The sequence below is a fragment of the Galleria mellonella genome, unplaced genomic scaffold (assembly GCF_026898425.1).
Source record: "Galleria mellonella isolate WM207_F2 unplaced genomic scaffold, CSIRO_AGI_GalMel_v1 utg1380, whole genome shotgun sequence".
NCBI lineage: Eukaryota > Metazoa > Arthropoda > Insecta > Lepidoptera > Pyralidae > Galleria > Galleria mellonella.
In genome coordinates, this window is record NW_026441993.1 from 255290 (window position 1) to 268445 (window position 13156).

General features: G+C 30.6%; 1 protein-coding gene and 1 long non-coding RNA gene across 7 annotated transcripts in view; one reads left to right on the forward strand and one right to left on the reverse strand.

Annotated features, from left to right (window-relative positions):
* LOC113523562 (uncharacterized) overlaps window positions 1-13156 on the forward strand; it is a 176346-nt gene that overhangs the window by 157478 nt on the left and 5712 nt on the right. For 4 of the 5 annotated variants that reach the window (XM_052903259.1, XM_052903257.1, XM_052903260.1 and 1 more), the window contains exons 5-6: window positions 7855-7995; window positions 12861-13040. In XM_052903259.1, coding sequence (XP_052759219.1) covers window positions 7950-7995; window positions 12861-13040 — 226 coding nt within the window. In that variant the 5' untranslated portion in view covers window positions 7855-7949. The remainder of the gene's footprint in view (window positions 1-7854; window positions 7996-12860; window positions 13041-13156) is intronic. The other variant, XM_026909553.3, reaches the window with a different exon arrangement.
* The window catches only part of LOC128202553 (uncharacterized), a 31296-nt gene that overhangs the window by 7960 nt on the left and 10180 nt on the right, over window positions 1-13156 (reverse strand). Inside the window, exon 1 of one of the 2 annotated variants that reach the window (XR_008253848.1) lies at window positions 12335-12588. The exons of the other annotated variant lie outside the window; for it this stretch is intronic. This is a non-coding gene — a long non-coding RNA (uncharacterized LOC128202553). Of the gene's footprint in view, window positions 1-12334; window positions 12589-13156 lie in introns of those variants that run through there. 2 annotated transcript variants of the gene reach the window in all.

Below are 13156 nucleotides of genomic sequence, written 5' to 3' on the forward strand. Positions count from 1 at the left end.
AAGAAGTTACCTCAGGGCTTTTCTTTCGCAATTTCGTATTGAATGTTTCTACTTGCATTGTTAATCATAGATGCATTCTTGGTGCAAGTCTTAAGTGCATAGTTCAAGCAATAAACTATAACGAATGCATTCTTTATAGGTACCTGATATATTTATTTATGTACCTAATTATTTTATTACATTTATTAAGATTTTGATACAATATTACTTAATCCAATAATTTATTCTTAATCGTAGTTGTTATTTGTTCTCAAAGTAAACAGGATAATATTTTACACGCAAATTATGTATATAATATAAAAGTTTCAAATAATGTAATTAAAATTTATTCTTAATAAAAAACATAAAAAAATAATGAAATGTCCTTATTTTGAGTAAAAAAAGGTAATACATGCTGTATAATGAAACATCAACAAAATTAACTGAGTATCTATTACTATATTAATCGTTTAAATCTTACGTCGCTCGCATATTAAATACGTACAATGATTGGATTCTCTTGTTCATAAAGGATTTGCATTCATACGGGACGGGGGGAACATAATGAAAATACAGTTTTGTACATCAACAGTCGCTGTTTAAAATTCTTGCAGTTGCTCCCGAGTGGCGAAACCAACGATACCTGAATCCAAATCGAGTGACAAGTAATATGTTCCGCCGAATGCGATCACGTTCATCATCCGAGTAATTTCAGTGTCAGCACAATTTATTGGGGAATTAAGCGATATTACAATTTTATTCACATCGGCGTACGCGTGAGCCGTAACATTTAACGATTCAATTTTCTTTTGCTGTAAAAAGATGGAAATTTGTTCGGGCGGTTACATGAATTTGAATTATGTACATTAAAGGCTTAGTAAATCGCGGTACTACGTGAGTCATGCAGGTGCAGTCGGATCACGTTGAAGTAGTAAAATAATAAAACTTTATCCTTCACGTCAACGTTTTGAATAAAATGCAAAACGTGTCTGGGATGCAGCCAAAACGGCTCGACTGCCGCGGCACTGTCCCCTTTGCGTTCATGCCAATTGGGAATACATTAATTGATTTTTAACGTTCAATAAAGAAAATATATCTTTTTGTATGATAGCTGGTTTATTCAGGCCGAATATTGGAAGTTTCAATTGAAATTTTTAATTTTTATAATTAAATAACCATTAGTTTCTAATAAAATCGAGATTAAAATAATACATCATTTTGGGTGTTAAATTAATATACTATTAATTAATTTATTTTAAACTTAAAATAATAAACACAATGCAATTTTACCAAACAAGAATCTACTTTACAAGTAGCCGTCCTCGACTACTTGTTTACTTAACATAATATTCAGCGTAGACGGCGAATAAGTACATAATACTATCCACGTATTTTATTGAAATAGAAAATCTTAGCAACACAACATAACCTCAATAAACAAATATTCAGACCAAACAAAGAAGTGTTCACTTTTTCTGTTACTCACGGTCATTTGTATCAGTTTTGCTTAGTAAGTTGTTTATCGGTTCGGGTCCAGTAGGGTATGTCTGTGGATAGTCCGTGTTCGCTGAAACTTGGAATATAAATTTGGCCACGAGCCGGCGTTGTTTGTCGACAATAGGCACGCTTGCCAACATAAATTATCGGAGAACATTCATCTAGAGTTTACCAACAACGATCGCCCAATATTTACATAGCGATGTGTAGGGCCATCGACAGATTTATACCCAAATATATTTTTTCTAGTTAAATTATTAAAGTGAATAATGTCGGTAACTTTCGATACGCGCGGAGTTACACAAATGGTATTGAAATGGCAAATGTATTGTTGGCGCTTTGCCTACACTCAGCGTACATACATAGGAGTAACTGCTACATAAATTTAGGCCTGCACATAAATTGTGTACAAAGTATGTACATAAACACAAAATAAAATTGAAGCCGTAACTGAAATCTCGATCCAAGTCTACACAATCTTGCAAATTAATAGTCCAACCACCCATAAGAACGGATGTGTACATGTCGCGACGCTTGTACTTTGCGAGCAATTTTAGTCCTAAAATAGACTCAAGATAGCCCATTGACTCCAGCTAAAAATCAATTCTGAATTCTGAGTAATGTATATATAAAATTTTGAGGACGATGTTATAGCTAATCGTAACTTTTTTATCTCATTAAGGAAAATTCGTTATTTAGTAAAACACAATGATGTTTATAAAATATTCAATAATGTTACAAAATTTTACTTCATTAATGTAATAATATGAGTGTAATAATAATATTAATGTAGTATATTTTTTGTTTTTATAAAAGAAACATAATTTTAAATCATATTGTATTTTATATATATATATATATATATATATATATATATTATATAAAAGTCTGTAATTTACTTGTTTGTTTATTTTCTCTTCTATTTATATATAGACATGGAATTACTCTGATGTTGCGAGTACCTGTAACATCAGAGACATTCCATTTGTTTGATTACAAGTCTTTTCAATTTTATCTACCAAAAATTTTAATATTCTTTTTAATTACTAAAACCTTTTTATGGAGTCTATAATAATATAAGCTCATAACGTTGGTAGTGTTACGTTATAGACCCCTGGGCTAGTAAATTCTAAAGATGGGGATTAGAATCTTTATAAGGCATCAGCAAATCTGAAAAGAGGATTACTCACAGTATTGAATGAAACATCGTAAAACATTCTCTGAAATCCCTTTTACGTACCTATATAATATTATAAGAATCTCTAAAAATGAGTTGCTTATCGATATTCTACCTATTCAGTATATATATAAGATGACTATTCACAACACAAAAGCTTTTATTTTCCCCAGCTTATTCTTTTGTTAAATCGATGTTGGACTATTGTCTTAAGAATGTATTAGAAATATTATTCTAAATTTAGTCTCTATTTTTCAACATAACATAAAAATAATATAAATAATATGGTTTACAGTCTTTAATTATTAATAATAACTCAAAAATATTTTGGTATATAACCTTATACCCATATGATAAGTGAATATACAAAGGCATATAAATAAAATAAATAAATATATTTTCACAAATTTCCTATTACGGCTAAATACTAAGTATAAAGAGGACCGTGTACTAATTACCACAATCTCTATACATAACTTCGTTCACTCTGATGGTTTCAAAAACTGTCAAATTCTCTATCCAAGTCTAATCACTCCATATAACTTAAATAGTCGCGTGCAATGCAAATTTTTTATGCAACATAGAAGGAACACTTTTTCCCCAAGAACACTTTAGTTGTAAAATTGCTAATGCAATACTAGCATTTATTAATACGTGAACAATGTAATAATAATATTTAAACGTACGTATTTTTGACTAATTTAGACAATAATTTCATAAATATAGAAAAATATTTCTTAAATACATTTAATCTACACTTATTTAGTACATCAGGTATTAATCAAGTAAATATAAATCCGAAAATGCGCCAAGCTGAATGGGCACTTCAGGATAATGAAGGAGAGATAGTGTTTAGTTCAATCCATCAAACGTAAAGCCTGTTCAACAATTGTAGAAATACGAGCACGTTGCTGGGCACACAGACACAATGGCACATGGATCTCGCATGAGCCATGTGGGAGCAAACAGGCACACACGTATTCCGTGTATGCCTCATTAAATTTTGTTTGAATAGAGGGATGAACCAGCCACAGCCACTACCTTTCTACTTAGTCAGATACAGATTGTAGCGTCAGCTGATATGATAAATTATGTAAATGTAATATATATTAAAGTGGTTCGTAGACAGCCAAGTGGCTTAAATCAAGCGCCTAGATTATGTCACTGGAAGCATTCGTCAAGCATTTTTATCATTTCGCTTCATACTTAATGTTGTGTTTTATTTCTGTAAAATTTAGGTCTAGAACTATCAATGATTTTATTAAAGAATTAATACAATGTAATGTATTGTATGTTACTGATAGATTATATTCTTTTATTTTATTTTTACATTATATTTTGCACGAAGTGAGCATCACGCATGTAGGAATTAAAAATTTATTTAAAATACAGTCAAAAATAAAGTACTTTTATTATATATATATATATATATATAATTCAATAAACATTGTTATTTAGTTCTATACATAATAATATTACATTAACTGATGATCTTCATATAGAAATTGGCTACCTTTCTATTTGTTATGTAAGCACAATAATTCAATCATGAAGATCACTCAAACAGAAATAATAGAATACATAGGATTAGGAGTAATGATTAACAAATATTATATAAGTATAATAGGTATATAAGGATAACTTTCTGAGGCCTTGCACGTAGTGGCTATACCAGGTTTTATATATTTGCTAAATAAATATAGGTTAACATACCCATATTGGCTACAGAATATTGAAAATATTGACCTAAAAATGTGATAAATTAATTTAGAGTGTTATTTTTTTAAACTATCTATATATATATATAAATCAAAATAATGTACTACAGTATTGTACACCTTAAAAAGGTCAACAAAAAATTCCGTGATGGTGTATGTCTATCTCTTAAGGATAACCCAAAATAACATTTTTTTATACTTTACATTTTACGGAAAAAAATGGCTTATTTTCGAAGTGATTTTAAGCAATACATCATTAATTCTTATCCAATTAAGTACCTTAATTACATTGTCCATTTAATATAGATCAATATGGTCCTTTACAGCATGTAATTTAAATGATTTTTTCCGAAGATATTACAGACTTAAAATGCAGGGACATAGCAGTGCGGCATTGGACCCGTACAAAGCCGGAGCGGGTCGCTAGTAAACATATATCATGTATAAGACACAGATATAAGAGAATATTCTACCAATATTTATTCCTAGGATACGTGGATCCAAAAAAAAAATTACCCTCTCTTACTAACTCCTCGGCTGAACACGCCGTGTTAGTATAGACACTCAATATTTTTTCTCACTTATCATTTTTGCTGTCCATACACAGTGTAGCGGGAGCATCAGCTGAATAGTCCGAGACGAAGGGCCGCCACAAACATCGCCGCTCCATCACCGCGCCCATTTCGCGAGCAAACACTCGCCTGCCAACGCCCATTCACGGACCCGCTCCGCTCTACAACCCTAGGCTACAAACGATAGCTTTTCACATTCCAGTGAAGTCTCCCCTCCTTTGTGGCATCGACTCGTAATATATCGTTTTATACACATAATGCACATCGTTAATATACATGACTTATAGAATAAATGATACTTCATTACTTTCTTAGAGATATGGTATAATTTGAATGTGTTTACGGCAGCGCATGTACTATAGATAAAAAGATTAAACTATAAATTTATTATGATATTAATATGAAAAAAAAAGTATTCTAGTACTTTTTTTAAATATTATCATAAGAATAGTAAATAATCAAAATTTTAATTGCCTTTAAAGCCTTTTTTCAAAGTTTCCGTGCATACTATCATAGAACAACGATCACATTTTCTTTTACAAATTATTAAATTTAGTTAATAATATTTTAAAGACCATTCTCCTATCCTAGTTCATGCAGACAAAACCGTCAGTTACTTATTTATAAATTAAAATGAAAACAGATAAAAGGATGTGAAAATAGATAAAAGAAAAAAAAACAGAGAGTATAATAGAAAAGCGAAACATATCGACACAGTAGCAAAATCAATTCGCGTTCAGTCGACTTACGTCCACCTCAGTAAATGCTCAGCTTACATTTCACTACGTTCAACAATTGGAACTCAGTAAGCATTCGAATGCTTTCAATACGCTTCTATATGCCAGACGGAGTGGACTCATAAGCACAATAGACGCCAATCTGTCTAGAATTCGGCTTGGATGCCATTGCGTTTACATGCAGCGCCGCCACGCTGGCAGCATTAGTGGCATGTCGCATCAAGAGTATTATTGAATTACGTGCGCACCGGATTCTACCATTTATGTACACTGGGAATGATTATTGCCATTGGAAATATTATAGTGAATTAAAAATATCGAAATTATATTTAGATAGAAATTAGATTCAGTAAATCTTACGTTACAACTTGAAAGTGACCACTTATTTAGGGGTTTAATATATTAATTTACGTATAAATTCGAAAAAAGATACTTCTTTAGACCTATTAATTACGAAAATTACAAATATAAAAATAAGTAAGTAAAATCTATCTAATCTATCTTTTTTCGTTTTTGTTTATAATTTTCTTTGTAATATAATCGTCACATGTTCTATATCTAACAGTGGACAGGTAATGGCTGAAATGATGATGATGATCATCATCATCATCATCATAACAAATTCGCAAATAAATGACAAAATTAATGATAACTATGAAGGAACAAACCGTATTTTTTTTACAATAGCATAAAAACGTGATTACCAATATCTATATTCCACTAATTCAATTAACTATTACAATTATACAACTCAACAATAACATGAGAGCACATTACGTTATCAAATAGCATGTTTTCATGTATTGTTGAATTGAATAAAAGAGCATTAATAACAAACTAAATACGATATTAAGTTATGGAAGCAATGATCAAAATACAACACATTTATGTTAAACTCCATTGGTTTGACGCAATACACTGGTCGACCACCGAAATGAGAAGCGACCACAGTACCATTTTACATATTGAATGATTATTTTGTCCGTAGGCATGTTACGGGAGATACAAACCCATTGTATATTCATTTGTGTGTACCGATTAACATAATAATGTTGTTGTACCTCTGTCGTGTCGAATTCACAATATATGAGGAAGGATTCTCACATTTTGGATTTTTTTACATCGCCAACTGAAAATCTGGAAATAGAATTATAGAAAGAACCGGCTAATAGAAAGCATTATAAATTTGTGTATATATACATTAGTGCTATATCTACTATTATAATAAATGAGGCTATAATGCAACGTAAATGTTTATATTAAATTGTGTATTGATTTGATGCAATGGACCAATCGACCACCGAAATGAGAAGCGACCACGACCGAATGCCATTTTGCATATCGAGTGATTATTTTGTTCATCGGCGTGTTACAGCCGATACAGTGCCATTGAATATTCATTTGTTTGTGGCGATTAACATAATAACGTTGTTTTATGTCAGCTCTATAGGATTCGCATTATATGTAGGTGAATAAGCTTGAAGATTTTTTTGTATTCATGTTATTATTTGATGTTATCATTACTTAATGCTATAAAAGTAGATAGATATATAGATTATTACCAATAACAATAATAATTACAGTTAAACAACAATAAAGAAAAAAAGTCGGTATCTTTTGCTGGTAATAGTAGAGTTAGTAAAGGTGTTTGGGTGTTTGTTGATATGTCTGTTACTCGATCACGCTTAAACGACTGAATGAACCAAATTTTATTAAAATGAAATAAATTTGGTAGATAGATAGATTATGTCCTAACTAAATGCAGTACCCTATCTAACCTAATTTAATAAATATTTTATACACTGATTCACGCAAGAAAACCCGTGAGAAACAATTTTAACTATCCAAATATCTTTACTCACTTTCATATTCATAATGTCTTTATTAGAGTTAAGATTTTTTTTATTCCTATATGCATATTAATTGTCAATATTTATTTTCATATACATTTATTATTATTAGACATTTTTATTTAATCTCTTAAGTTATATTTTGTATAACTAGAAAATAGTTATACAAGTTAAATGAAATTATTTACTTCCATAACATCCAGTTCTGTGAAAAATTAATTGTTTAATATTCTTTCTTGTTATTTTTACAAATTGTTTCGTAAGTTTACCTTAATACATACTACAAACTCGAATGTAAGTAAGTTTGTTCTCTTTTTGTTACAGAGAGAATCTCATAGAATGTGCTCGCCGAAAATGCACCCGAATCGACAACGCACCGTCTCATACTAACGAATATTGTCAATTACGAAACGCCAGCGATGGATTACCAACTTTTATACCTTTTGGTGGTCGCCACCCTTTCATGTAAGTACAATTTGCTTTTATCTGTCCATGAAATTCCTGTTCATAGAAGTATAACACCTTATTTATTTATTTATTTATTCATTAGTACAAATAAGACTTAATGGAAAACGATTCAAAAGTACTACTAATTATTGATATACATACATACTAAAATTACATATATAAACGTATAAATATATATAAATAACAAATATACTTACACATAGACATATACTATATTATGTGAGAATAATATAAAGATCACCTTAATTAATTAATAAAGTAATTAGTACACCTTAGTCTTTAGGAATGGAAAACGACTCAAAAGCGTAATATATCTGCCAGAATAATAACTTATTTGCCTAATAATTCCAACTTATTTGCCACAAATTGTACAAAAAGAAAATAATAATAATCGCCCTCCTTGTCAAAAGTACTTAATTAAAGAAAAAACAAAGAGCATAATTAAAGAAATAAGGAAAAAAAAATATCTTACTCCAATCTTCGTAAAAGTTAGCAATAAATTGGTGGATGGTAAGGTAACCCCTAAATTCTGTACAAATAGTAAAGGATATTTGAAATATATATTTTTATAATGACTTTTTTATGCAATTTTAAACATATATAAGTACGTACAATTTTACAAATTGTAAATAATATTGAAAAATCAAACAAACAATTTTATGATATTAGTTTCCAACATAGCTTAACTCAGTTTTTAAATTCAAAATATCACGTCGCTTTTTTCAGTATAGAAAATTTTTAATTAAATTAGTGTCGAGTAAATTTTTCATTTTATCCTGTATACTATCTAAAAGTTTATAATGATTCATGGAAGTTTTAAGAATAAACCGCTAAATAAATTTCGTTTATATTTAATACACAAATAGATATGATCCTTATCTGTATCTTTAAATAATATTAGCATATTTTACCTCGGTAATATTTCTATTTTCGTACAACCAAAGTCCACAGATGATATTACAGAAGTTATATTTTATATATTAAATCTCCATTCAAGGTTAAATCAACCCATCAATGGTATTTCTCATTCACCTTTGCGTAATACACTCGTATCGCTAAACTCGGAGTCAGTAACGAGATAAAGGCATCAGAATCACCTACTCTGCTACATTAGCCTAACTTTTATAGTAACTCTGTTCTTTGTAGCTAGATTATGCTACTTTTTAGGATTCCGTATCAAAAGTAAAAAAAACCCTCATGATGTGACTTCACCCATGACCCTATCCGTTTTTCTAGCTTTAAGTATTAGTAACTATAATAAAATATAATACTGTCGATTTGCAATAAAATATTTATTTATACCTTTTGTAAAAATATTATAAAAGTATTTATTTAACTAACTGAGGTTTCTTCAGTGTCAGCAACGCACGCGTAATACCTCCGGTATTGCAGGTGTTTATAGGCTACGGTAACCACTTACCATCAGGTGGGCCGTATGCTTGTTTGCCACCTCAGTGGTATAAAAATAAAACAGCTTTTTAACCAAAGTTATGACTGAAACAAACTATTTACCTTTATACAATCAACCTTTACATATCGATATATAATTACTTATTTATTATAATGTCTATATATAGATTGCTAATTAAAAATATATTATTACTACAAATATATTATTATTAAGACAAAACTATACAAGTACATGCAGATTTATTTAAGTATGAAAATCTCGGTGTTCGTATCCGACTCGCACTTGGCCGGTTTTATTTTATGTTCAATTTCTGCAAACGAAACTTTTAGCTAACATTTTAGTTACTTTTTATAGAGAGTTTGGACTTGAAAATCACATATGCGACCATAACAACCATCTGTTTTTAGATGGATTATTTTATTTATTTGCATTTAATATACAAGATAAGTTGTAACGGGTATAACAATCTAAGACCAGTGATAGTATTTATGAAACTGAACTACTAGTCCTATGAAGAATAGTCGAAATTTCGGAATAATTTCTGAACTTACCATACAAAGTATCCACCTAATTGATTTAATATAAAAGATTTTCTTTAGGAAACTTAGAATGATAAACAAGCTAACAGCCTACCACTAATGGTATGATGGGCACTCATAGTACCCCTCATGTGTTGCAATTCTTAGGGACTATGATGTATTGCCTACATACTCTGTAATTTTACTGCCATATCCTTACACTTAAACCGAAACACAGCCATGCAAGCACTTTTACTCCTCAGCAGAAACACAGTTGGAACAGATGTATCCATGCAGACAACTTTAATGCTTTTGAAAACTTTAGTCCTTGTGGTTAAGTTTTCTAGTTAGATTTATGAATATAATTAGCATTTTGACTAAGTAATATTATATTATAACACTTTCAGGCTTCCATACAGTATGAAAAAAAACGCGTGACGCGTAAACCAATGGCTAACATTTTTTCCACTCTCCCCTCCATCTATATTATTCTAGTCCATACTTTAGCGTCTTCTTTTAATATATATAAGCTTCTGTTAGCTACGAATACTGTTCACAAATAGTTTAGGTTGTATTTACAGAAATAGCAACACAACCAGCGTAATTTTCTCATTAGAATTAGAGCTCCCTGTCTGAGTAATTAATATTATCGCTCTGACACATGTCTCTTCATTTTGTGATGGTCTGTTTACTTCTTGGAAATGTATATCTATGAACAATATATTTCTGAACAAACAGAACTAGATTTGGCATCAGCTATTTAATAGTTTATGCTCTTTATAGACCAATAACTTACATTTATGGGACTGCACTCAATTTTTCATGCAATTTATGGACTGAACGAAATTTAATTTACGATTTTCGTTTCCTTAGGAAACATTATGTTTTGTATTTACTTATATAAAGTTATATAACAAGGTATATAGATTGATTTCATTAAGAGATTTGATGCCTTTACTAATATTATAAATGTTGATGGGAATTTGTCAAGCAAATTCTCTTTAACAGAAACAAACTTTACTTATTGGTTGTCCCTACAGTGTGTTAATTGTTCAAACAATTGCCATAAATTGGATATCAGTGAGGATAAAATGAGATCATTTGGCACATTGTGAGTAACGTGACAAATTTCGATATTAATCACGATCGTTTCCAGTAGAAATCACATAAACATCGATTAGACAAGGTTTATTGCTAACAATGGTGACCCCATAGTCAGTCCCCATTGCTAGCAATCCTCTCCTCTATCACTCTATTCAAGCCTGTATAGGTCACATGATGATGTCATACCTCACTTGATGTTACTCATATCCACTCAAGTATAACCGTTTGTCAGTAAAAAAGTAGAAAAAATATACTCATGCACATGATTTTTGTACATTTTTATTTTATCGACACTTAAACTTCTTAAAGTACCTTGATACTGGATCATTGACTCCGAATAGATATAAAATCCAATTGGACGTTTCCTATTACATAATCCCACTAATATCTATTAAACAGGCTTTAAGGTAAATCACTGTAATCCTTTAAAGTGATTGTCCGGTCCATTATAATATATCCTTACTAATAATTATGGAAATGAATCTGTTATCTGAGCTATATACACCGGGTACACAAAATTTGACTACTCGTAGCGGAATGGCATAGAAATATTTGTCGTCTTCTTTTACTTATTATTACGATGGTAAAAAATATATATAAACAAAAATCAAATAGGGCCAAACTGAAAAATAAACTTTATTGATTTCAATAATAAAATTATCAAGATCGATTCTAAATTAACGAAGATATCGCATAATACTGTCAAATTGATAACGTCCTGTTTTTACAAGTTATTTTATTATAAATAAAAGGTATAATTAATAAAACTTAGTTTTAAATTACCCGTATTTATTGGATTCATTTTTGTAAATTATGTAGATACTTGTAAAGATATAACTTCAAAAATACAGAGGTAACATTTAGGTTAAAGTAATTGAAAACACACAGATTGAGGCGTTCGGGCGCTTGAGGTCCTGATATGTATCTAAGGTGGACTATCTCGACCCACTTGGTAGCAAATGGTCCGAGAGTAACGTGGATATAGCGACACGACCCCATCTAAATTTCGTACCTCTTTCAAATAGATTTCAATTTACTACACAATTTTACATAGCAAAATCTTACACTTTATTCAACACTTAGTTCATAAAGATGTATTTGCCGTGGTCAGTGTATCAAATAAATAGGTAAACTAAAAAAAATATTAAATATTATTTTTTATTTTGCTGTTCCTGCAAATATTAATGCATTTAGTATGAGATACTCACAGAAGCTCTTTTTGTTACGGTAAAATATTCTTATTCGATTGATACTCCACATTGGGTACAATATTATCTTTTATACCAAATGTACTTTTACTCACCAATAAACGGTTGTATCATTGAATATTGTGCCTACATTAGACATCATCACACGCCATTAGTCCAACGGCACCCGTATCTCGTATGACATTTTTGTAAACACTTTTCTTAAGCCATACGTAACTACTATCACAGATCATTTAAGAACCAATGGCATTGAAGTAACATCCTTTCTGACTTTCTTCTTTATCGATACACTTTGCACGAACTCTTTACATAAAACTCTCGTAACTGAACTTGACATAAAAATGTATGTGCCACGAATTTCTTCTTCATGTTTTACTTATCAGCGGTTTATTTGTTACAACGATGTTGGATCCGAAACGGCTTTTATTGTATTTCATAAAGATTCACTTCTTTATAACAGATATTATACCATATATATATATATAGTAGTAGTAGTGTAGTAGTAATAGTAAGAATCACACCGTTGTGTGACTCTGTAGTTTAATTAATTGGGCAACGAAACATTTCTATGTAATATATTATTATTACAATTTCCTTATTTTTTTATATTTTCCTTTTCAGGTAGAATAGCAGTAGCCGAGGGGCCCATATATGATGGCAGTCAGCCAAACCCTCCCAGCCCACCGTCAGCAGCAGCTGGCAACTATCTCACGCAGACAGTATACGGTTTCCTCGATTTCACCACTACAATTGGCAATACCGTAATGGTCTTCTCTCCGCACTCGGCACCGCCTCCAGGTCGTCATTATATTTTCTTTTTAATTAAATAATAATATATAAGCATTATCGTGTAGTCCAGGCATAGAATAAGTCACCCCTTCCTTTCCCGTAGGTATCGTAAGAGGCGACTAAGGGAG